This window comes from Saccoglossus kowalevskii, chromosome 3, assembly GCF_978046115.1.
Source record: "Saccoglossus kowalevskii chromosome 3, keSacKowa6.1, whole genome shotgun sequence".
In the NCBI taxonomy this organism is placed as follows: Eukaryota; Metazoa; Hemichordata; class Enteropneusta; family Harrimaniidae; genus Saccoglossus; species Saccoglossus kowalevskii.
Window position 1 is genome coordinate 35,299,985 of NC_140643.1, and position 26,957 is coordinate 35,326,941.

At 38.1% G+C, this 26,957-nt stretch overlaps 1 protein-coding gene and 1 long non-coding RNA gene across 2 annotated transcripts; one reads left to right on the top strand and one right to left on the bottom strand.

Annotated features, from left to right (window-relative positions):
- Nucleotides 1-1,426: 1,426 nt before the first annotated feature.
- On the top strand, nucleotides 1,427-18,981 carry LOC102801801 (uncharacterized). Its single transcript, XM_078013283.2, has 2 exons — nucleotides 1,427-2,188; nucleotides 14,212-18,981. The coding sequence occupies exons 1-2, from the start codon at nucleotides 1,997-1,999 to the stop codon at nucleotides 17,434-17,436; spliced, it is 3,417 nt and encodes a 1,138-aa protein (XP_077869409.2). The 5' UTR covers nucleotides 1,427-1,996; the 3' UTR covers nucleotides 17,437-18,981.
- LOC146747851 (uncharacterized) lies at nucleotides 9,493-10,867 on the bottom strand. Its single transcript, XR_014928987.1, has 2 exons — nucleotides 10,575-10,867; nucleotides 9,493-9,831 (listed from the first exon to the last, which is right to left on the bottom strand). It is a non-coding gene; the product is annotated as an uncharacterized LOC146747851 (long non-coding RNA).
- Nucleotides 18,982-26,957: the final 7,976 nt, after the last annotated feature.

Below are 26,957 nucleotides of genomic sequence, written 5' to 3' on the forward strand. Positions count from 1 at the left end.
CAAAGAAAAGGATGCACGGTCCGGCAAAGATTTTATAACTTGAATTCAAACAAAGTGACAGAAAAACAGAAATCACACACTGAAATTTTAAGCACAGTGTTTTTATTGTGCTAGGCCATGGAAATAATATTCTTGTTAAGAACGATTAATTATTCATATTGTAACAAAATGCCTAAACTTGATATTATTGCTATAATTAGACATCATTCTTGAGCATTATATGGGAGAACATAGAGTTTATCAACAATTTGGAAGATTAGGTTTGCAAACGGAGAGGATTTAGAGCATAGGAGAAAAAATAAAGAGCGACATTTTCAAAAAAAAAAAAAAAAGTAATAAAATGTCTCGAGAGCAACAAAATACAAAAAAGGGAAATATGTATTTGTGTTTTTTAAACTGGTACGTGGGTGGTGGAAAATATTCTCACGTGAAACTACCTCGCCCACACTTCTGCGGGTTCATGACGTATAAGCTACTTCCACATTCTACCCATACGCTAGAACTCACAGGAAATGTAAATCACGTTTTTGTGGGGAAAATAATTTAAATAAATTTAACAATTTAAAGATGTAAATTTCGAATTTCCAGTCACAAACTATTAATAGAAATTGGAACATATCTCCAGATCTAAATTTACATGCAGTAACATTCAGGACGTGTTTCATTATATGATGGAATGTGACAGTTGCGTTGAGCAATGCGAGCATTCAGTTTATTCAAACATGTGGAGAGCAGATTATTTTTTTCTGTATTTTTCGAATGAACAACTATTTGTAGAAGCAATAAAACCTCGTTCGATGGAAGCTACAAAGTTCGTGCAGCCACGTGTATGTATTCGTGATCCATTTATAACCAGTGTACTGGACATAATTTTATCAAATATGAATATAAAATCTTTTTAATTATGCAAGTAATTTGCATAATGGCTATGTTTTTGTTGTAACCGTTACAGCAATAGTTATTTTTCACGATACACAACATAATTCAATTGCTTATTTGTAACACATGAGGTTATCTGGACCATAATCACATTTACCTACATGCCTGGACTCGCCCTGTCTCGAATGATATTTTGAAAAGTCTACGTTGTCTAAGGGTGGAGTGGTAAGGTAAAACATTGTTCACGTCCCAATATGAGAATAGTTCATATGATAATTAGCATAACCGCGAAACTATTTCATTTATGTCCCCTGATTCGAAAGACAGCTATTACGAGGAGTAAACTAAGCACGCCGTCGCTGTGATGACGTACATTGTCTTGATACCATTTTAGTACATGGCGCATATTTCCACGTAAAGACACTTGCCGCGTTTTCGCAGCTATTTACAAAGCGAAATGTCACAGTGTTAAAAGTTGACGTTGTTTGCACCATTTTTGTGGTGTATTCACCCGGAAGCCGGCTTTTCAGATTTGCGTCTCAGTCACACAAAGCGTTCGGGTGACGACAAGGCATCCTTTGTGATTCATTCCTATGCACCGGTGTGTCCCACCTTAAACAGTTTTTCGCTTAAACCTAATTTACCGTTTCGCGGGGCGCAAAGAAGAAGTATACAGACAATTCCAACGGGACGGTTGGTGATTTGACTGTACGTGTTTTCAAACTCCGTTTACGTAAGGAAAAAAAGTTCGCGGCGTCGCTCTGTTCCTTGCTGTGATTGGCGGTTTTCGAGTTGTCCGTCAGAGTGAAATGTACTAGCGCGTTGAAGCTGATTCCTACTGGATTACTCACGGTGTTGTGTATCAGGAACTAGTGAAATTGACACGCCAGTTGCATTTACATACTCCGAAATAGACAGCCAACGAATGAAATTCGCAGCACGTCCACTGACTAACTCGGGCCCTTCACAACTATGCCAACAATTTAAACGCGTCGTAAACACACACCAAAAGTTGGCTTTGAATTTCACTAAAGCGCTGTATCTGCTCTTCTGTTCTTATTTATTGACCACTACTTTGGGATTTCTTTTCGCTGAATTCATCACCTATCGCTGAAAAATGGCAGACGACTCGTTTGCTGAGGGAACGAAACAACACGTACCGGGTGAAGACCAGTATTCGGAAGGACATGGGGACACAGCTTTACCAAACGACTACGAAAGCGACTCCGAACTATCTGAAGATTACAATAAAATGAAATTCCATTCAACCAAAATTGACTTGTCGCTGAAAATTCTGAGAGAGGAGCTGGTAAGTATTTTGCATTTATATCTGTATTAACTTGTCTGTGGTGATAATGAGACCATTCAGTAATAATGGATGACTTGTCTGAATACGTAAAGTAATAAACAGCTGATTGTGAGCGGAGGCCATGACAGGCGATTCCTTATCTATCTATGTATGTGGGTATGTAACCACAGTCGAAATGCATGGGAGCGGAAAAATCAAGTTAGTGTCTAAATCTGAGCTTACTCAGTTTTTCATATAATCGTTAAAACGTCTATTGGCGTCTTTATTTATATATATCAGTTCCTAACAAGTGGGCAAATTGGTCGTAAACATGAAATTGTTTAGAGAAGGGTAAAGTAGTCCAGGAAGGTTTAGAAGTATAATGTTCTGCCAATACAGATATAAACATGTACTTAACAGCCAATATTGGTTAACTTGATCTTCTGAATAACCGGGGAAGGAAGCCGATCCTTTTCCCCTACTACCGGGATAGGTTTAATATATCTTCGTTGCTGTCAAAACTCTTAGGTGCTACAACAATCTATTGTGTACTGAAGTTATATTGAAGAATTACATCTCAACTCGTCTATGCCTACATCTTTGTTTTAATGTTTTAATGGTTCAATATTTTCGGCATAAACACATTATTTAGACGGACAGACAGACACTGTCTGGGTCAACGACTTATTTCCTCCCTGTAACATGTAGATGGAAGGTCACATTGGTCTCAATTATACAGTCCCATTAGATGTTATAATACCGAGAATTAAATGAAATGCATACTACGATTGGACCACGGGACACGGTGCGTTCAGCTCGCGGTCATGCAATCCCCTCCAAATATCGTTACACGATGCCAGTTTCACGGTTCGTAGATTTGCAACAAGAATATCCCCCAACACATGCTCCGGTGAACAATTAACTAGTGTGCAAATTATAACTCGTACCAGACAGACATCAAGAAAGACTTGAATTCTATCCTGTCGACATAATACGGTCTAGTGACGGTCCATGTTTTCAATTGTACTGTTACAACATTGTTCCCATGGTAAAGAGTAGTTTCTCTATTTACCCCCCCCCCCCTTAGATGACATCATTGCGTCCTTAGAGTGTAACGTTGCCAAGTAAAGGCGTACTTCCTGAGACGATGTGGCATTGAGGTGAAGAATGTCCCACACTCAGTTCTTATTTCCTTTAAGTATGATTGATCAAGGCTCACTTAAAAAAACTATATAACCCGAGTCCCCAGTACCGTAAATATAGCCGGGTAACGTTTGAAAGTTTTCGGTGACAACCTTCCGTAACAATCGAGCCTTAGCATACTTCTTATACTCTCATATGATACAGCGTGTATATTTCCATCTCCTAGAAGTTTACACCGATTCCACAGAAAAGGCTTATTCTGAAGTACTACTCTTCAGTCGCCACGAGTCTCCTTATATTTGCCATTAACTTTTATCGGTTCCGTCTGACCGTGACTATCAGCAAAACTCTCTTAGCATTCTCACATTGTGTTTTATTTATTTACTAATTATAGCCGCAGAATCACGTGGTGACCTCATCAGTGTCTCAGATATGGGGATAGTATGAATACTCCGACCGCCAATTTTCCCATCACTACATATATATACATATATATATATGTTTTATAATTAACACGTGATTATCGTTTTATTCTTCCGCTATAAGTCAATGTCTAAATTCAAATACGATAACATTACAGTTTGACGTGACGTGTGGCGTCACGTCACGTCACGTCACGTCACGTCTAGTGATACGAGGTGATGTAACGTGGCGTAACGTAATTAGCGTCACCAGCGCATGCGTCAGATGGCCATAGCGTGTAATTGTTTACAAACAAGCGTCTACCCATGAGTCTTTGCGTTTTTAGCGTGTGTTATTATCGTCGTTTGAGACTCAATTCCCGCGCGTGCACAGGTGACGACCCTCCCGCTTTAACATAAAACTACTAGATTGGTCAATAGGAATTCATTAGAGGAAAGTGCAAGGCCACTTGTACCAAACTGTTGAATAATCATCGAAAACATCAACACATCCCCAGTCCTATAATGACGTGTAAATCCGCCAGATCCTGTTTAGATCGTGACCAGTAAAAGTGTCGTGTAGTGTAATGTTTTTATGTTGGCCTTGGTAACGCTGTAACTTATTATCATTCAATATCGTTCTATTTCTGGTCAACATGGGATGGTACGTCTAAATATAGCAACATTGAATGGTTATATAACCACCAAAGTAATTTAAAAGAAAATTACTACACGTAAATGAAGAGTCGTTGACGCAGGACCAATCAATTTGTTCTCGTTATTGTTGTATCATTAAAGGCGATTCAGCTTTTGTAATAATTATGATTTTGCAATTCGCAAGTTCAAAAAATGCGAAAGTTAGGGGGTACATTTTATTTTAAAATCTGTCTGGGTTATTTCAATGTATTAGACCAACGAATAAAGCCATCTGTGACACGTCACGTACCCATCGCGGTTTACATTTGATATAGTTTATAAAATTCGCCTGTCCGCTTTTCGATGGTTGTTCATTAACATTTATAGACGCTTGACATTTTGAAATGAATTCTACCGGCTTGAAATTCTTGCCCACTTTTGTAGCGCTTGGATTCAAGCAAAGTATTTCAAGATGTTTCACCTTACGTTGTCTCTATTGACTGGTCGAAATAATATAATGGTAATAAATTATTTTAATGAAACTGATTTCACGCATGCACGCCTCTGTACATTGTGGCCAGGAGGGGGCATTAAACATAGCGAATACATCACGCTATGTATTGGCACGGTTGCATACACCTGTTGTTGTGTAGACATAGTTATTTTGTTGACATTTTTTGAATACATTGTCATGCTGGTAAAATCATTTACAAAACAAAATAGCACTTTGAACCTATGTATACTCTGTGTTCTAGTGTATGATAAACCAAGTGAAGGCTTCCCCGACTTTCGTAGCCAGTGTTTTCCCTTTGAGCACCCCGAACAATTACATGTTTTGTGTTTGGCGAATAATTGGCACAAATTCCTGCCATTCTTGACCCGCATATAACAAAGAATCGCCCCTGTGTAAATATGATAATCCTCTACACAGAGCCTTGTAACTGTCCATATCGTGTTCTTGAGATAATGACCTCAGTCGTCTCACTATCTCACTCCGTAATCAACAGAACACATATACGACAGCAAAAACAAGGGGTCAGAGGTCAAAAGATGAAGAATATGTATCCACTGTGTCAAATAAAAAAACCGGAAGTACATTTATTTTACAGTCACTGTTTGTAGTTATTTAGAAAGATATTCGGCAAGGGGGTGTATCCTGGGTATAGATTTGTTAATAAATGACACAATACGCAAGGTATTTTGGGTTATTGTCTCTGGCAGTGACCCCGATTTTCTTATTTGTGGAATGTCCGTTCTATTTATTAGTGTGTATGAACACGCGTTACCTGGGATCTAGACCGAATTCCTTTTAACTATAACTATAGCAACATAACCGGCGGAAATCACATCGGGCAGAGTTAAAAGCTAATGAAGAATCCGAAATACGCTTTATAGGTGTGACATAGTGGATACCCGGGCATGGAAACAATAGTACGTGCATTCCATTGCAGAGTACCGCCAGTCAAACAGTGAAAGCGATTACGAATCGGTGAAATCACTCTACGGTGAGTCGTTAAGCCCGCTTAACCCCGCCTGTCAGGAGGTCACGTCATAATACCAGGGGCGGGTATGTGTACTGGTTTAAATTTGATACCTGCGTACTAGGTATATAAGGTGTGCATACTGAGGCTCGGAATCTATTACTAGTCTGAGATACAGGCGACCTCGGTCTGCCGTTGCTGCCTATGTGATAATTTAGTCAGCTCGGAGGAACCACGTCAACTTGAAATAGGTACGCATGCTTAGTTCAATGTTACTCTGCCATCCGACATCATTTGGTTGTTTCTGTGTTTGATGCGACATATGAACATTCTATTTTGTGTTGTTTAGTGCTGTATTGCGATGCTGCATGGTGGGTTGCTTGAGGGGGAAAAATGTTCCTTGTTCGAGAATCTTTGTTTTTCTGGTAAATGTCAAAGCATTTTGCAATTTCTTAAAACCATTCTGGTCCATTGGCGATTAGCTACTTCTCAGGCCATTACTAGCCTGAAGCACAGTCCTTTGTTGGGGGACTGCGCCTGAAGTTACATTCTACAGGTTGATGCACTATCAAATGATTTTTACCTAGCGGGAGACTTGATCACAGACTTGCCGCTGCGAACTGTGAAATGTCTACTGTCAACATTTATATGTCCTGGCTTTACCCATAATTTATATGCAAGTCCTGGCTTTACCGAGTCCCTGGTTAAATCTAGTATATGTATTAAAACGCCCCGATTTGGATCAGATTTGCGTAATAGCTGGTAACAAATTTGTTGATTAAGTGTTTTGTTTTTAATAGAAAACATGTGTTAGGATTATAACATTCAATGTGGCTGCAATATGGGAGGGTAAACACCCTAGGTTCCTCAACTGAACCAGTGAAACGGCGTCCTAAATATATCGGTGTTAGGTCTTGACCAAATCTAACTAACTGATTTCATATGTGAATTTGAAATAATTATAATTGGTGTTATGGCTTTAGTTTGTTTACTATCTGATATTCCATCGAATAAACTAGTCTTGATCATTGCCACGTGCACTCTTCCTATATAATAACTAGTTTCACGTTTACAACAGCGTTTTTTTTTTTACCGTCACGGTCGAATCATGCACTTGACTGGCCTTTACGTCACGATGTAATATCATGTTACTACGCCTTTTCCAATCGCATCGCTTCAACGGTTGCTTATACTTTTATTTTCACCGTCGCTTCAAATTTGTCCTTAAAACACACACCTTATATCTGTGTGTCGACTCGAGCACAAACACGCCTACATCGATTCTGTGGGAAATGTACGCCCTTCCTTATAAGTACTGACATGGTATATTGCTGGGGCAATTTGATAGTATATTACATATATCGTTGAGCTTTGTTTTCTTATCAACTTAAAGATGGTCAATTGTCGCTATGTAACAAGCCGACCACTATATAAACCATAGAACATGTTTTCTTCACGCGCCATGACTGGATTTATTTACTGACAGTTTTGATTGTGTTGTAAAAATAAACTAGCGCAACGTGGGCGGCACGATCGGCATTACTGCACCACATTGTTCATCGTCCGTCTACAAACGAATTATTCGCCTAATTCTGGAAGTGAGTTGCAAAGAATATCTTCGCTAGGTAACTCCTATCAGATCGCCACCACGTAGTATCAGGCGGGCGGACTTTAAAGTGCCTGTGCAATGCCCACTCTCACGTTAACTATTTTAGATCCGTGTCCTACTGAAGTGGGCAGTTATTGATTTTTTTTGTCAAAATCGTTACTCCTATCCAAGTAAATTTAAGATATATCTCGTGCTGTAGCCACGCCCACCTATCCTGAAACGGTCGACTGTTTCCGGATTTCCGACTCTCGCCGAAAGTGCGCCACCAAATGCCAAAATATGAGAGGAAGCCATACTCCTGAGCTGTACTTATATAACACTGCGTGATTCAACATACTTTTAAACGATATACATTTTTCGGTCGGCATTTCTTTTTTTTGTCATTTTTTTTTTTTTTTTGAGATAGAGAGTTTTTAGAAGTTGTTTTCAGAACAAACGTTTGTGATGGTTAAACGTTGTGTTGTGGGCGGTTGCAGTAATACGTATAGTCATAGTGTAAGTATTCACACTTTTCCAAACGATCCGAAGGTGCGACGTCAGTAAACGAAAGCCGTGAAAACAACGAGAAAAGGTTGGGGTGGACCTTCTCCTTACAGCGTCATATGTAGTGTCCACTTCACGTCAGATTCTTTTTTCGAAAAACTGTCTTCGGCCGTGAAAAAACAACTAGGTTTTAAAGAGAAGCGCCGACAACTTAAACCTGGCGCAATACCAACAATTTTGAAAGAAATAGATTCCGAACCAGCCCATGATCACCGAGGCGGATTTCAGAAGAGAGAGAGACGTCGGGTAAGTGTTTCAAATCATTTGACTTGTTTTGCCATCCTGATTATCGCTTTATAGAGACAATTAAGTTTGCGTTATGTAAAGGTATCAATAATTTTTGATAGTAACACGAAAACGACGCGTCGGACAAACAGGAAATTACGCAGTCCTTACACACTGCTAATTGTTTTCATTTTCGCAGGCTAAAAGTTTCGAATTGTTCGGTGATTGGTGCTGAATGTCGAATTCACACCTCTGTTACTTTCCTTCTAGCTTGATCTGCGAAATAATTTATGGGGGTACTGGACATCTCGACCCCAAAAAATCCCGACCCGTTTTTCATACCTACAGCCAAAACAAAGTCAGCTTGGACTTTCAGTTATGAGACATGTCAAAACAAACGCTGCCAGTGATAGATTTTGCGAATAAAAAACAAAATTAATGCAATCAAAGGCGCCGACCACACGCGTTGGAAATACTAGTAGATAGTACACGATGTTTCGAATCAAAAGATGTCGATCAACGTTGAACTAGATAGAGGTTCGCGTCGCCACATTGAGACAGGGTCGCGTCGATGCGGTGGGTCGAGATGTTCAATTTGGGTCGAAATGTCTTGGGTCGAGATGTCTAGAAATCATTTATGGAATAAGAATCCGGGCTTTGGCTGTCAATGCGTTATCACCAAGTAAATAAGTATGACAATCACGCTAACTCGAGTCCACTCTGAATTTGTCTGTATGTGTGTTGCTCTCAATTATTTTTGTTATCCAATTAAACGCCACCAGTCACGCACTTGTCCTCGTCGTGACCCGACGCGTTCACCCATTTCAACTGAATCTATTTCCACGCGGCGGTCATTTATTTATTAACTGTGATTTGTCGTTTTTTTTAGTTATTTCCCTATTTTATTGATCACTATAGTTTAACGTCTAGAATGTCAAAATATGTTTTCTTTTTATTTTAATTTTGATGCTTCTACTGGAAATTGCATGTACTTCAATAGAACATGTATGATATGATTCTTTATGGTTTTCTATCTACTATTGTTGAATCAAAATGCTCTCATTATAATTTACAGATTACGTAGAAGAGCTCTTCAATACACTAGACTTGTATGTTGGAGGAGATTGTGTATTACATACACTTGATGATGCACCCCTGCCACTCAACAGCCAGTATGCCCACCCTGACAAAGTCTCGGCAGTTCATTGCCACACTACAAGATTCACATAACAGTGTAAATACATTTCCAGATGCTGCAACAATTATGCTAATAAAAAACAGGCTACGTTACACAGTTCACAAATTTTATTTAGACTTGTGATGAACAAAGAAATATGACAATGTAAACATTGGATTGTCTGTACATGTATGTGAGGAAAATAATGTGAATAAAATATAATTTGTACATGGATTACTATTACTATAGTATATGGTTTTAATTGAGTGACACTGTGTGACAATGAAAAAAAGGAAACACATCTTCAGATTTTGGAATCTATGAAAAACCAAGATTTGGTAATTTAAGTCCTAAATAATTCTCTGACATAAATATTGATAAATCTGTTACTGCTCACTCTGGTAGTACTGTAGTCTTTTTCAAGGAACTTCAAGTATCCCCTCGTTAACCTGTGGAGGTTTAGAAAATAAATAAGGTCACAATCTTTATTTGGCATTTGTTTATACGTAATTCATTCGTTTTATGATGCATCTTTTTTTACTATAATAAAGGCAACTATTATTATGTTATATATGTGTTTGAATTATGGATGAAAAAAATATTGAACACATTTACAATTAGTACATAAGTATAAGCAATTGCCACCCAATCCTCTCAAACGATTATTCAAAAAATAATTAAATTTTTTTTCTTCATTTTCTTTTCATAATAATATGTCAATTTTATTTCACCAAACATTTTTCAAATTTACGTTTAAAATTTTGAAACTTGCGGATGTAATGCACACCCGCGCTTCGTGTGAAGGGAAGCCAGGTCAAAACATTGGGCATTTTACGTGTGTAGAGTTGCCCACAGAGACGTCGGCCGATTCCAACAACCATATCAGAAATTGTTGATGGTGGAAAAAAATAAGAGTTTCATTTGTGCAAAAAAAAAAATCAAACGTGATAAAGTAAAACGCCGATGACATTCGGGCCACACGAGACACTCACGCCTTCGACCATGAACGAAAATCCAATATATGGATGCCAATGCACGTTTGAACGAAGCAGGCAATATTTCTGAGGAAATTCGCGATCTAAGTTTATCGAGCATAATAAAGAGTTCACACATACCTCTTTGAAATTATCGATAAGATATTTTATAAAGAGTAGTAAGCTCAACTAGAACAAAAAAAACTTGAACTTCTTACCGACTCGAAAGTTGTCCAGTGCCGAGGTTCAGCGATAGTTTACAAACGTGCGCCGGGGACGGTGACATTACTGCGACCAGCCACACCAGAACGGACATATCTCACATCTAACTCAACCCCATGCAACAAATTTGATATCCAAGTGTTCATTATGGCCCGTTCTTCCTCGACGAAAAAGTACATAAGTGACAATTTAGTCAAAGACGAGAAAACTGCACAAGAAATTTGCCTTATTTACACGTATCGGCAATGCGAGCTGCCCAGCAACTTCCCTTTCTGACGTCACAAGGGGAATTTCTGTATGGCAATGAATAGCTAATGAGGAGCCTCGTTTTAAAATACAAAAAATAAAGTTGCTGTAGACCGAGTTTAAAACACATTTTTTCACTTAAAAAAAATAATTTATGCTTAGAAACATAAAAATTAATAATATTTATGTATCAATTGATAATTTTAGACGTGAAAATAGCAGCCATTTCACAGGCACTTTAACTGATGGCTGCCATTTTGGTTCCCGTTGATTGAAGCGATCATGAACAAACTGAAATTGTTAAAATATTAAAGAAAGGTGTAGAATAGAAGGAACCAGTACCCTATTGTACAAAGGAAATGTAGTATGTCTACTTGGCTATTGCGGTTAATATCTATTTGGTCACCTCTGACGAACACTGTACCCCGCAGCGTCGAAATAGTTGTCATAGCCACTCATTCGCCATTTTTAAATGGGGAATTACTTACTTCTATTTAAAAATGTCACGGAATACAATACTATAATATACAATACAATAAAAAAAATAGCAGTTTACTCTGGCACTGGCAATATATAACGCATTTGACAATCAACTGTGGGTGGTTTGTCTCAAGTTTATCACAAATTGTCTATAAATGAGACGCATTAGTCTTATCAATAAAACAGTACCCTGGCCTATGTGTAGACATTTCTATCTTGCATCAAGGTAGAAGGCCTTATGAATGGAAATACCAAACCAGTATCCAATAAACTGTACTCAGTCTCTCGGCCATAATAAGTTTATTGTCATGATTAGCGTATTGTGCTGGTTATATGTTATGGAGTCACGGCCAAATTGTCTGTATTACCATGGGTTACTATAGTGAAGATATTATATTATCTCAATTTTTAGCTTTCGACTCAGAGTGGAATAATTATGACAGATAGTGTTATATCTTATCCTGAATGATTTCAGAAAAACGGGGTATTATATAATGTTGTGCCAACTTTCTAAAAAGATTTGAGTACATTACATTATTAAAAAAAATCAGGTCATTAAATTCTGGCTATAAATTTAATCATCACCCTATACGTATTGGCAAACATTTATTTCAATTTGACCTTTAACCCGTCGTTAATGGTGATATTGTGTATAATAAGTTAGATCACATCTCTGTTTAAACATTCCATTATGTTATTTTTAGAACTCTTTTACGATATATCAGTCGATAATTAACTGTCTTCGCCGCCGAGTAAATATTTCCGTATTGCACCTCAAATAAACAAATATCTGCACGGTACGTTACAATTTTCGTCGTGTGCTTGGAACCACCTTCCGGGGCGTGACATCGCCCGACCTGAGAGTTAAAAATAACCCCAATTTATTACGATCGATATGTTGTGCGCAATAATACCTCGGTGTCCGGTTACCCATTCCACTGCTCTCATCTAGTCAGATGGTGTATGATCGAAATGCTTAAAGAATTTATTCGGATATCACATGTGCAATGTGAGCCACCCGTTATTAACTTTAATATTTCATTCCTAAAACGAACAAAAAACCAAACGAGATTTCATGTCCTGGTCTTTTTCAATTTTGTCATAGTGACACAAGTTTCTCCAGATGTCGATTTTGGGAAAAAAACTCTCGAGGATAGGGATCGGCAATTCCGAAGGGAAGTTCTTATGGTAGGCATTTTTAGCGGTTAATGACTAGTATGTTGCTGATACTAGTTGTTAGTTATATTAGCTAGCTGGACTCGTTGTGAATAGTTTGTTCATAATGATAAAATAACATGCTTAATAATAAAAGCTTGATTGATCGCACGATCTGTGGTATTTATATCTACGCATTTTTGATAACATGATCGTCACCGTCACGTTTTGAACTTGTTGGATCCAGCCATGTCGCCATGGTGTCATTACGTGCACGTCACCATACTCTGAAAATACAAATCAACACATATAATTGCAAGTCGCCTGGCACCTATCCTTGTTAGGTCATGAAAGGTCAACTTGTGGACATTCCTGCTACTTTGCTAACATTCTTCTTCTGCACGTGGAACCATTCCGTGATATGTGAATGTTCCCCCCTGTACCATTATGTATGTACACATGCTTTTGCAATTTAAGATGACAACTTCATAACTTAACGTCCAGTTTTCATTGCCTCGCATTACCTACATTACAACATTTTCACATATATCCCCGATATAATGTGTTTAATGACGGATGTAAAATCGGTTTAACTAACTCGATGGAGCCAGTCCGTGGATGTGATAAACGAGTATAAAAGACGACATTCATTTAATCGTTTGTACCTAGTAATGATCTTAAGTAGTTTACTAATCAAGAACTATGTTTCACGTAATTAAATTAACTGAAGTGAACATGCCAAAATTTTCTATTCGTATTTGAGTCCATACTAATGAGTACGTACAAACCGGACTGTATTGGGGAGATGTGTGATATTATATCATAGATATGGCTACGACCTTATCACGTGACCATACATATTACCGCGGTCTAGAAATTAACTTCTTCTCTAAATCCATTTACCCAATTCAGAATTATCCTCTTGGGATGTAAAAATTCACATTGTTATTAATAAAGCACACTTTTTTGGCACGTGGTATGTTTGTCCGAGTATGTCAGCAACTCCGCCATCTTGTTCGTTCTGTTAACCAACTACTAACAATGAACAGAAATAAATCACACAGAATATCACGAGTGTCAAACATCAACAAAAGGTCTGATATGTTTCACAATATCGACGAATTTGGACAAAATACAATATAAATGCAACTTGTGTCACAACTTTAGTGCGAAATAATTTAATTACTCTTCCTGGCATCCATTTTATTACAAATTATTTGAAAATTGGAAACTTCTTCTTGTCTATCTTCAGAATATAAGAGAAAATTGAGAAGTAATTCTACATTAATCAAGGTCACAAAGGTCACTGATATTTTGTGAAAACAGCTCATCGTGTGTGTCGTCAGTCTTGAAATTGGTACCAGTGTTGTTGTCAACGCAACGGGTAACCTTAGGTTGCCTGGCACGTTGGCACTTGTTGAGAGTTAATAGTTCGTTGTAATGTCAAAGATCACATCATACTTTACTGTATGTTGACAATTTAGCAGCAGACATACATGTTCTGTTCACACAGACAACTATAAATTACAGTGAATCCCCGATTCTCAGAGTAAACAATTGCTTCTCACTCATCAAGGGGCCTAAAGTCTCACTGAATCCTGGACTCGGAGTTTTCGTGTGGCCCATTCCACGCTGCTAAAACAACAAACATTTTTCACAGTTACGCTCCATGCAATGATATTATTATGACAATATTGTGGTGAATCAAAACAATAGTTTGTTCTCATTCTGTTTTTGTTTTTATTTTTGAAGGTTGGACTACGTGCCTCCGGTGACACCCTTTCTCGCCAAGTTGCAACTATGTTCAGAACATTTAATGAAATGAAAGACTCTGGCGCCCTCAGCGACGTTAGTGACGTAGAATTTGAATACGAATCAGATGACGATAGTCAAACAACCAACCCGAGTTCTGCGGGTTCATTAGACGATGATTTCGACTATATATCAGAAGACAGAAGCAGGGAACTCAGAAGAGCAAGTTGTCCTACAAATTCGTTAGATTCTGGTTACTATTCCCGGTCAGACTCTTCATACGGCCGACCAATGAGGCCCGGCAGTCTATATATATCTCCACCAATCAGCGGCGAGGAAGATAACTACGATTCCAGTATTGACATCCGGAGTTCCAGCGAGGATGAACATGAACCTTCACATCATCATGGCAGGTGTGCTTGTTGTCCCCCCTCACCAACTGAAAGTGTTGAAAGTGTCAAATCGTTTTGTTCATCCAGAAGTTCTTCCTCGTCATCGCTTTCCGAGAGCGATGACGAGACAGACGATACTAAGCGGGACAATTTCTTCAACTTCGCCGAAACCCACAGTAGTGGCGTCGCCGAGAAAGATAATAGCGAAAGCCATGGTGACGTGAGAGCGAAAAATGACAGTAAACAATTCGAAAGTGAAGAAGATGCGGCTTTATGGAGACGGCGACGACTGAGTCCTGTGTACGAAAACTCCCCTGGACACCACGAACCCAAGGGAGGGCCCTTTATACCAACACTGGTGTTTGAACGCAAGGGAGAAGAAGAGAAACGTATTAAAAACGATAAAGTACCATTAAGTCCTATTGTAGAAACGTCAATTGATGATGTACCTCCATCACCGATGAGCCCCATACTAGAACGAAAAAGTTCGGAATCAGCTGATGATAGTCATGACGTCAGCGATACGACTGAAGATGAATCAGTAAAGACAGAAGTCGAAGTGGACGACATCTCCACAGATGAAATTGCTCCTGATGAAGAACCCGAGATCCAGAGATCAAAGAGTGTCCGCGAGCTGAAGGCTGCTTTTCAGGCAAAGAGTTTGACGGACACGCAGCAGAAAAGTGAACCCAAAGAAGAAAAAGTGAAAATAAAACAGAAAACTGAGAATGTAAAATCACCGGTGAAAATTCCGGACGTCGACAGAAAAAGTGACGAGCGAGAGGACAGTGAACAGTTATTGATCAGGCTGCCAGTCGCCGAACGCCGGAAAATATTTGACAATAAAATTAAAGAAAACACAGACAAAAATAATAAAAATAAATGCCCCATTCACCATCATCATCATCGTCACAACCACCAAAAATCAAGTCCGGTGGCCAAGAACCTAGTCGCTAATAAGTTTTTACAGAAACAACAGCATGTCAACTTAAAGGGGAAAATCGTCATTTCTGAAAAAGGTGTTGAAAATCGACTTGAAGAATCGCATGAACCGGACAGAAAACAACTTGCCACACAAGTTAGGGAGCTCAAGAGATGGTGGAAAGATAAACAAAATACAGATGAGAAATCATCAAATGAGAAAAATACCAGCAAATCGCTGCCACGTAAGATCAATAAAGTAGCGCCCTATTCGCTAATCGACAATGAAGGGTTGAATAATCCACCTCGAGAATCTGAAAAAAAAATCGACATGAAACATTCCGAGGAAGTTCGAGATAAAAAAGAAGATTATGTACCTGTTGAAGCGGTTTATAGTAAAATTCACCACGACAGGCCAACGAGTGTACCACGAACCGCCATTGTCGTACCATCGGCACAATCTGACGACGAACTACTGACTCCGTCTCGTGGCAGAGGGCGTAGTAGGAAGAAATACATAAACGACACAGAACTTCAAAAGGAACATCTTTCCCCGTCAGAAAGATTCCTGAGATCATTATCAATGGATGAAGGTTTTCAACTTATGCATCCTGTGAGGGGCATGAAGAAACCTTCACGGACGACAATCACGTCCAAAATAAAACAAAGAAGAACCCCGGCGCCACAAATTGCTAACATCATCTCACCCGATATTGACATACCACGCGATACGGGTGTTCTCATGCAACCAGTTCGTAGTCAAGTCTATCGCCGTGAGCATAGTTGTCCGCCAGAAATGAGAATACACGATAATCGTCCGAAATTTTTACCATTTCCAAGGCGATATGGAATAGGAAGACGGTGGAGCTTAACTCCAGAAGAATTGAAGCAGAAAGAGGAGGTGTCCCCCAAACGCCGTCACTGTGTTGGTAGCGATCCTTACGCGGAAACACACAGCGCCAAGGAATATCCACCTGCCCGCGTTTGCGAACCTCTCGCCCAGACTGAACAGTTGTCAGCATCTAAAGTAGTGCTGTCAGCAAAGACGAACAATGTACAAAATCTTTTCAAGGAATTACAACAGACAGAAAAGTCCACCGACGATGCTCCTTCACCTAAATCAGCGGTACCAAAAGGTGCAAAATATGGCGATTTTATGTTTGTTAAAGAAAATAGACTCAAGCAAATGCCAGATGGATCAACAAAAAGTTCAAAATGTCTCAAAATCGTGGTAAAAAGTGTTAAAAAGCTACCCACAAGTAATGATGAGAGTAAAGTCGAGTCTCGCGATGAAAATGCAAATATGCCACAGGGCAGAGACAAAGGCGAGACGTCTAAAACTGAGCGCGTTACAACTACGTTTAAAACACAGATCGGTAATGTAGACCATTCAGATAAAACTAAGCAGATACAATTACACGCCAGAACTACACCACTGATAACCAGAGAGATACCGCTGACAACCGTGACAACCGGATACACACCATACATAACAACAGACATACCAATCGTAACTAGGAGTATACCAATACTAACTACAGATAATCCTGTGGTAACTAGACATATATCAACGAATAGCAGAGAAATACCGATAACGATCACGCAATCACCGCGAGTAATGCAAGAAATCAACGAAGATAACGCCGCGACTTTCAAAACCGAAATCGACACCGAAGAGGGCGGCAACGTTATCGTTATCAGACGCGTTAAGCATTTTCAGCCGAAGAAGTCAACGAGTAGCGTGATGACAAACTTACGAATTGATGTGCCATCGAATACGGAGATAGGCAGTCGTGAGTTTAAAATCCCGTTACAAATACAGCAATCGTCTTACGGTGGACAGATGAATACGCAACGGTTACAAAGTGGACGAGTCAAAAGCACGTATAGGCATACCTTCGGCACTTCCTAATGTGACCCAGAAAAAGTGACTATCTCGCTAAGGGCTGAATGGGAGTTTATTTCATTTACACGACGTGGTTTAGGGCAGTTTTCCCGACTTATTGTTTTTATAGAATGTCATAGACATTTTTTGTTCTGAATTGAAGCAGGTCTTCAATCCTTGTCTGGACTATAAGAATTTGAAACGAAAGTGCTCCCCCTGGCGATCGTTCCAAGTCAGTTGACACTGAGCAAGTGATGTATACGAATACGATATGGAAAGGAAAAAAAATGTGAAAGAAACACTTATTTGTAGAATCGTAAACAACTTTTCCATCATTATATAATGTAGTTACAAATCTCCAGTGTTTTGAGTTATAATGCACCTTACTTAATACAAAATGAGCTTAAACATAGGGGTTATGATAATGAATAATTAATTATCTCAGTAATTATTGAAATATTTTATATAAGCATGAATGGGGTAACTGTTCATTACGCTGGTCTATCGTTATTTCAGCTTGCCATGCGATTGGATGCGTATTCTGCTTTGTTGTATTGAAACTAAGTGCTCTGAACAGCGCTTTTGTACATTGTATATTAAATCGCAGCAGTCGTTGCGCCGCGTCATCTTAAACATGACGTCTACAACGCTTGTAAAATATTTGAACGCACTGCGTGACAAGTGGGACGCTTGGACATTACAAACAATTGGCGACCAGCATCGCTAGACTGTTTATCTTAATTACATAATATAATAAATGTTAATCATATTTATTTGAAAATATTGCCACCACGCACCATTTTACTAATTGCCTGTATATTTACTCTCGTTTATATTGCATTACAAACCAACCCACGTAGATGGCGCCCTACAGACTAGACTAGAAAAATTTGCCAGAGTGTTGAGTTTATTCACTTACTAAATTGTTTTAAATTGATATAATTACTTATTAACGTAAATTTCGTATCTCTAGGTATTGCGGCTACATTTTCTGTAATTTGCATAAATTTTTCATAAACTTTGTGCAATATCTTTCCGTAAATAATTGTATAAGAATAACATTCGTGTTCAGTAGTTCGTTGTTTTTTATTTCATTGGGGCAGACCATTTGATGTTTGAACTCTGCCCACGTATATGCACAATTCTATTATTCAAGCTCTAGTACACTCCTTTTACACGCTGTTCATGGGCGTAAGTTGTTGAAAATTTTAAACTTAATTTACCTCTCTTAGATCCGATTTGCAAGTCTTTATTTACCTTAAACAAGAAACAAAAACAAATGGTCAGCCCCTTTTTCAAAACTCGAGTACACAGACGAGATTGATTTTGTTGGTGCATGTTATTACGCCCTCAAAGACGGACTCGCTCGGACACATGCAGCATGCGAATCCGTCGACGAGGGCGCGATAACTGACACCCATTGACTGTAATAGCTTGTTGTGACGCATCACTTTACAGTTGACGTCACGTGATTAATGTACGTGTTCCTTGATATCCATATTCAATCATTATCTATGCATGTATTTAAGGATTTACGAAATAAAGCTTTTTTGTATTTGTTTTCACCGCAAACTTGATGTTTGTATTATTTTTACAAATATCAAATGCTTTAAAGAACTCTAAGAGTGTTACATTTGCAGATGGTAGTTAAACAATATTCGTACATGATTTGAAGTATCAACATTTATATTTTTTATTAAAGCCTTGCCATGCAAGCAGTTTAATGGATACTTTTAATGCTGCCAATGACTTTAACAATGCACAACAGGCAGTAAATACAGTAACGGATTTAATCTCTAATAACTAGTAAAAACCTATAGAAAACACACAAATAGGAAAATAAATAAAAAAATACCCACAAAATATACAATAGTGTTACACTAGTGAATCTCAAAAAAGAAGTTCAAATTATCTCGTAATCCATGCAATAAAGAGTTCGGAATAGAATTTACAATTTAAATCGAAAATATTTACACATTGTAAAAAAAAGAGAACAAACTATAAGAAAGTCTCGCTGGCCAAGTTATATACAATCAGCATTTCATATCCTGGTGAGAATTTGAACTGATAAATATATTGGAAGAAAGTCAAAACAATAATGACAATAAAAATCTGCTAATCAAAAGTGACAAGAACACTTAAAAAACCTAAAAAAGAACGAATCAGATACATTGGGGGAAGAATTAGAAAAAAAAACAATTGCTGGACTAGACCATGATATTTCTCAACTAGACATTCATCCCCGCTATCAATAATTAAAAAACATAAGAAATCCCCTGTTGTAGATGAGACAACAATTACTGGGTTGTAATACATTTTAGGTCGCTTAGAGATCAAGGATATAACATAGAAAACAGTCACACTAATAATAATAACATGACTACCGAGGAATTAAAAAGTCATTTGAAATCGATAGTAAATAAAAATCTATAATGGTAAAAATAAAGGGGTCAGCCGTACAAACTAATTGCGCACATACAAAATGTTAAAGGGAAAGTCAATGCTAACAACATTATACTCCCAGATAAAAGAGCTTAGCAAATGTAAGAACAGGCAATTTACAGTTTTTTTATACCACTTTTTATTCTCTAGATATTCAACTTTTTATCAATTTATGTAGTCTGCCATCTTGATTCTTCAGCAAAGGATTATGGGCAGAGTATGACATCATATAATTTGTTGTCAGAAATTGAGAATGAAAATTGATATAGAAAAACTGTAAATTACATTCTCCTACATTTGTGGAGCTTTTTCTCGAGAGGTCATTATGTTGTTTGGCTTGATGTTTCCTTTAATAACAAATATTTCACCTGCCTATAATATAACATACAAACCACAGGTCAGCTTTAACAAAATTAAGTGCCCATATTCTACAAATTGAAGTGGTGCGCTACAAACATCGAGATGTGTGTATTATAAAGTGTACAGTGTGCAAAGTGAAGCTGACTGATGAACACTACGAAAATGAAAGAAATCAATTATTTAAAGAGACAAATATAAGATTGATATCACTACAGTTTAAAAAAATCATGATAGCAATATTGAATAATACCGACAGTGTAAAAGTAAAAACATACCTGTTTCAACATAAGAGAATCATTACAATTATTAAAAAATTACCAAAATAAGAAAACATATTCTGCATGATTATTTATTATTTCGTACAGCGTACTTTATTGAACTTTTCAAGTCAACACCATACGATAACAATAAAGTTATTGTTAAGCATTCCAGTATAATAGCAAGTATGAGTAGTCTGGTTACCACGGTGTTTCGTGTTTGTACAGTGAGTGTATTTCTGTATAATTATGAATAATTAAATAAATAAAATAACTACCTTACTTACCCTGCCTCTTCCCACTGTACCCTGCCTATTCTCATCTTCTTCCCACCATAATCCGCTTCTTCCTACCTCATGCCTCTTCCCTGTGGCCTCTTCCCATCGTACCTTGCTTCTTACCACCATACCCTGTCTCTCCACCCATCCCACCCTATCTCTTCCACCATACCCCCTTTTCCCCACCTACTCTACCTTTTCTTACCATACCTTTTCTATTCCCACCATACTCTGCCTCTCCCCACTGTACCCCACATTTTCCCATCTTACCATGCCTCTTGCAATTGTACCCTGCCTCTTTCCATTCCTGTCTTCCCACAACACCCGGCTGCTCCATACCGCACTCTGTCGTCTCTCACCGCATTTTACCTCTAATCATATCCTGCCTTTTTCCATCGTATCCTGTCCTCTTTCCGCCATACCTGTCTCTCAATTGACACCTATCTGCTTCTTCTTGGCGACGTGACCTCACCATGTTTTTTTTAAACACAGAATAGAGAGAAATGCAGTTTTTATATTGTGGAGGTTTTTTTCACTCTTTTGTTTTCCGCCTTTGTACACCGGCCAAGTGATTGACTGTGTGAATAGGCAATTAGCCACCGTGTTGCAGCTGGTGATATTACTGGCCATAACTTCTCACTGCAAACTGCAAAGCAGCTGGCCTGAACGTTTTAGTGTGTTGCTGAGTTATTTTAAGCAGTGAAGTCGTAAAGCAGGTGAGGTCCTGGCCACTGAGTGGTTAGAGACTAATTTGAATAAATTAAATTATCAAATGAATCAAAGAGTTGTTTCGGACCACGCCCTCGCAACACTCCTCTGTTCTGTGGTGTATTTGTTGCGCGTGCGATTTACATATACAATGTACGTACAAGTAAGAATAACATGCACTCTAGTGTTTTCTTTAATTCCAAAAAAAAAAAAACGTTCCAAAATACTGTTTTTTTTATAAAGATGTACAAAATTTATAATTCCGAATTGTTTTTGGGAATGCTAAATACAATATTTTCGTTCCAGAAAAACACAGCTTTAGGCAAGAAACTATTTATACCCATGTAATTTATTTTATCCCATTTGTCATAAATTTTATGCAAAATGGGTTTTTATTTTTGATGATTTACATTGTCAAGCAACTAATTTGGCGAAAGCAAGTTCCAATAATAGATAAAGTAATATTTATCAACAAAATCAAGCGCAAAATTGTGTCTGTAAACATGTGTTTATTAACACATATGTTTAGCTGTGTGTGTCCCACGTAGGAATGATATCCAATGTATGGTGGAAAAATGGAGACAAATAGGCTTAGGCGTTATAAATGTGCCGTCGCAAAAAAATAAAAAAATGAAAACAGGTACATAATATGTTCAGCGTATGTTGTCCGAGCCATTTTAACAGCAAAATCGACACCAACGACTAGGTGTAGGCTTGGTTAAAGCGGGGGAGTCGTCACCTGCGTATGCGTCAGATGGACATAGCGTGTCATTGTTTACAAACAAGCGTCTACCCATAAGTCTTTGCGTTTTTAGTGTGTGTTGTTATCGTTGCTTGAGACTCAACTCCAGCGCGTGCACAGGCGACGACCCTCGCGCTTTAACTCTTTTTAAGTAACCGTTGTTTAGACATTAACAGAATATTTTCGTTTCAGTAAAAACACCTGTATATTGCATCACTTGATCTGTTAACACCTGTGTTTTAAAATAATCCCATCGGAACTGAAACTGTCGCAAATTACGTGATTCATGAGTCATCGAATAGTTTATATGTTCAAATTGATCAGAGATGCTCTGTTAGCTTCGGAGCACAGCCTCATTCGACATTTGTAATACTCTGGCGATATATGATGGTCATTACAGAAACGCGCCATTTTGAGACGGAACGCGTGAGACGTTAACACAAGCACTGGCAGATCAAGTCAATTCATGGTCAAATCCATTCATGATCAAATAAACAAGAACACTTCTCGTAAAGCCATGATTGATTCATGGAATGACCCATGTCACACTGGTCTCTGGTTTGTCACATACATGTCACACTGGTCCCAAGCTCAACGTATAAATGTCACATTGGGCCCATGCTCGTCGAAAACATGTCACACTGGTCCCAGGTTTGTCGCATACACCACGGTTACCGTGCATATACGTTGCCAACAAAAATAGATTATGTCTACATCTTGGTCTTTGAACATTATTTACACATCTGTCATTGTGATAAATGTCGGCGGACCGCCGCACAGTCTCAAAATGAGTAATTCCCTCGTTTAGGGCGGACCGTAGTAAATTTCAATCGCTGAATTTCTATGTATCGCTATGAATCTGTTCGTCAAAATATGCGCGCTACCAAAAAGGGACACATGCTAAATATTTGTTTTATAATAGACCCCGATCTCTGTCCACAGGGATAATGCAAAATTAACAACCAATCACGTGCCATCAATTTTGGATGCCAGTTGGAGCAGACATCATTGGTTTAACCACAGTCCCTCTAGAGGGATAGAGGGACTGTGGTTTAACCGAGCAAAACTGACTTAAAGAATTAGACTGCACTTATGACCTAACTTGCTATTGAAGTACATCTTCCACAAAAATGTCATAAAATTGTAATTTGTTATTTGTTATGGGTACTAAACTGCGTACAATTCTGTGAAACCGAGGATCACTCGACCTCAGTTCCTATCAAAGACAATTTGAGACTGATCCTGAGATTCCCTATCTAAATAATCATGGTAGAACTGTGACATAAAAATGACTTCGCTGGGCGCCTGTCATGATAATTCAAAACATCGACACCGCTCAACAATTTGCGGATTAACAAACTTGCTTACAATGTCGATTGTTTTGTCGAACTTTAACAAAAATGCAGAAATTAAGAAAAAGGCAGTGACAAATAGTCTTTTATTTTCAAACAAAAATTCTTGTAAGCAGGACTAGGCTTCGAGCTAAACCCATCTAAATCGCATTTTGTTCAATAAATTTAAAGGGCGGCAGCCGTCGCGCCGCTTCCTGTTCGATATGGGACTCATAGCGACGTATACAACGCGTGTAAAATACATTGTTTATTTACATGAAATTCGAACACGCGCTGCGCGACGACCATCGCGCTTTAACACAATGTTGAAAACTGTACTAATATATTCATGGGATTACTACTAAAACTCCGGGATAGTCGTAAATTACTAGTCTATGAGTGTGTGTTCACACAGCTGCGGCATATTTAGACACACGTACATATTTAGTACGTAACCATGACGATAGTACGTGAATTAATGTTGCATATATGAAACCAAAGCATCGCCTGTAATACAGGTTTACAAATGACCAGTTCTATGTCTCAATTTCCATAGTAACGAGTTCGAGTCATTATTTTACATTATCCATTGTATGAGATACAAAATTGTGTTTGGCGCCCTCATCAACTCGTCATATTTTCTTCCGGAATCAGAAAGAATCGTGCATTTGATTTGAATCAATATAAAATAATTAAATGTAGAGAGGAGTCTAAATAATAGTGTCTCGAACTGACGAAATAATGCAAGTTTGTGTATGTGTCTTCACTAACAATACAGAGTTAATAGTGTTGGAAAGAAAGGACGAAGTGACCCGGGACTGACCCGAAATACTCCGACGAACATAAACACTTTCCTCAGTTCGGCATGATTTATTGCCGACTTGCAGAGACATATGACCCGAGTACTCTTCGTCATCTGTCAGTATTGTCTCATTACTAAGCATATGGGTGATGTGACATTTCGGTCAAAAGTTTATAAACAAGTGTCTGTAGCATAAAAATATACTTATAATAGTACCATTTAAATCTAACATCGAGTCAGTCTCCACCCCTCTGGTGCCGCTATTTCGTCTGTCCAGAAATGTGCATAGTGTTACTTTACTTTAAATACCGAAATCTCAAAAAAAAATGCACATAATTTCCCCATGCTCTTAGAAAATTTCAAAATTTTCTTTTGCACTCGAGAAATAGAATTCTTTTCTTGTCCTCAACAAATCTTCTCGGAAAAGCTCTATTGACTGCACCTGTTGATATCACGATACACCACAACTCGTCGCTAAGCTCTCTGATGCCAATGTCATGAAAATACACATTGATATAGACTTGCATACAGTCTCTTGTGTTTTTGTGTGTGTGTTTTTTTTTCAATAAATTAAAACATGGGAGTGTATAAATGGCGAAAGTCGGGTTTATTGCGCGGTAACCCGGCTTTCGCCATTTACACATTCCTATATTTTAATTTATTGAAAAAAATGTATGCAAGTCTAACATTTCTACAATACCGGATACACCCATACTGTGCACATCGTTGTTTACTTCTAACTGTCCTGACATAGAGCGTATAAACTTTAGTCTCTCATTGTCATGTGAAACATACGTCACGCGGGCAATAAATCTCTGCGAGACCCCATCTTCATTTATAACACCTTCATTGTCTTCTGGTGCATACACAGACCAGTATACTCGGAGAATACGTCTTATAATTGATCATTGGCCAATGTGTTGCCTTTCTTGAAATCTGGAGACAACCCTGACAGCAACAATGATATCCTATTCACGTAAGACTGTAAATTCTCATTTAGAGTTCGGGATCTATCTACTATTTATTGTTGACGCAGATTGATACGTAGAATGTTAATTGCAGTCTCCCAGATAGCTGACATGTGCAATGTGATTTCCATATCACATTGGACTGGGAAGCCATAACATATATTATTGCTATTAAAACAACACATATAAAACATCAGACTCACCATAAACTATAATCAGCATAATGGGTATCACGGGTCACACATATATAGATATCATATGCAAATGAATCACTATTAAACTCGTTTTAAATTCGCTTACAATTACCCACTAAAATGCGAGGCAGAAATGTTATTCGGACAAAATTGAGCAAATAACGAATAATTAAAACTGTTTTTGTAACTGTTTTGCTAATGGTATAATCTCCCTCTAGTCTCGTAAACTGTGTTGTATATAGAATTGTCATGTGACTCCTTGCCAAACAAGTTTCCAATGATAAATAAAGTTATCATTTATTCATAGGTCTGATGCCGCCGTCGGCGCCATGCACATCGTATACAATATACGATGTATACTGTTCATAGGTTATAAACAAGCTTTCCAGTTCACCAACCTTAGACAAGTGTGGCCTATTTTATGAATGGTTGTCTAAAACCGCGTAAAATGGCACAATACGATGCAAAACAGTAGTTTTTTATTTATTTATCGCACTTCTTCAAGCGCAATCAACAGCTTGTGTTGGTGCTGTCTGAAGTGTCGGATACATCATATACATGTTTTCCGGATCCCTAGGGAGGACGTCGCTTCTATAATTCCCCCAGAGTTCGTCGCTTTCTTCTTAATCGTTTCTTTTATATAGAGGAGAGTGATATATTCATGTGAGGTCCACGAAGTCAGTCATGCTACAATGAAACACGCCCGTTAATTTCTACAAATCTTACAATACAATCAAACACAACACAAGATTTATTATCGTTGTTGTCGAAACGTACAGCAGAAACACGATAACTTGTAGATTCGCCTTTAATGTGCGGATGAAAGAAAGCACGTTAATTTCAGAGAAATATTGACGCTAAATTGTAAAATAAATTCCCGATGGATCATACGTACGTCAACGCCCGGAATGCCAACTCACCATAACACACCATAAACGCAGATGTCTCAAATTTTCTACATTCTGTTTATACCTCCATGGTCTAGTCGATAAAATCGTGGAAGGTACTAACGTTAGTACCTTTCATGATTAAATTTTAATAATAATCGCTTTACATACTGTCAACGTTCTTCTCCAAATTTCTTTGGATTCGTTTTCTTTCGTCACTGTCATAGTCGACCCCAAGACGGTTTCATAATCGACTGTTTGAAGAGCGAGAAATTCAACGAAATTAATACTTGTATTACTAGTCTGAGCTTGTACTGAATGCAAGAGACTGTTTATATTTGCTATGGGTGGTGACTATTATGCAAATTATCTGTCAATTATGTCTTTGGCTGATTAATTAAAACATAGCTTTCAAAACAATGACATGTGCTTTTGTTTTTAATTAACAAAAATTGATTTTTACACCCTATAAAAACATCCAAATCACTTTTTTTCCTACTGAGTGTTTGCTCTTTGTAGTCAAGCATTGAAAAATACAAAAAAGTAGAATTTTGGGTTTCAAAGCAAAAAAACCTACAC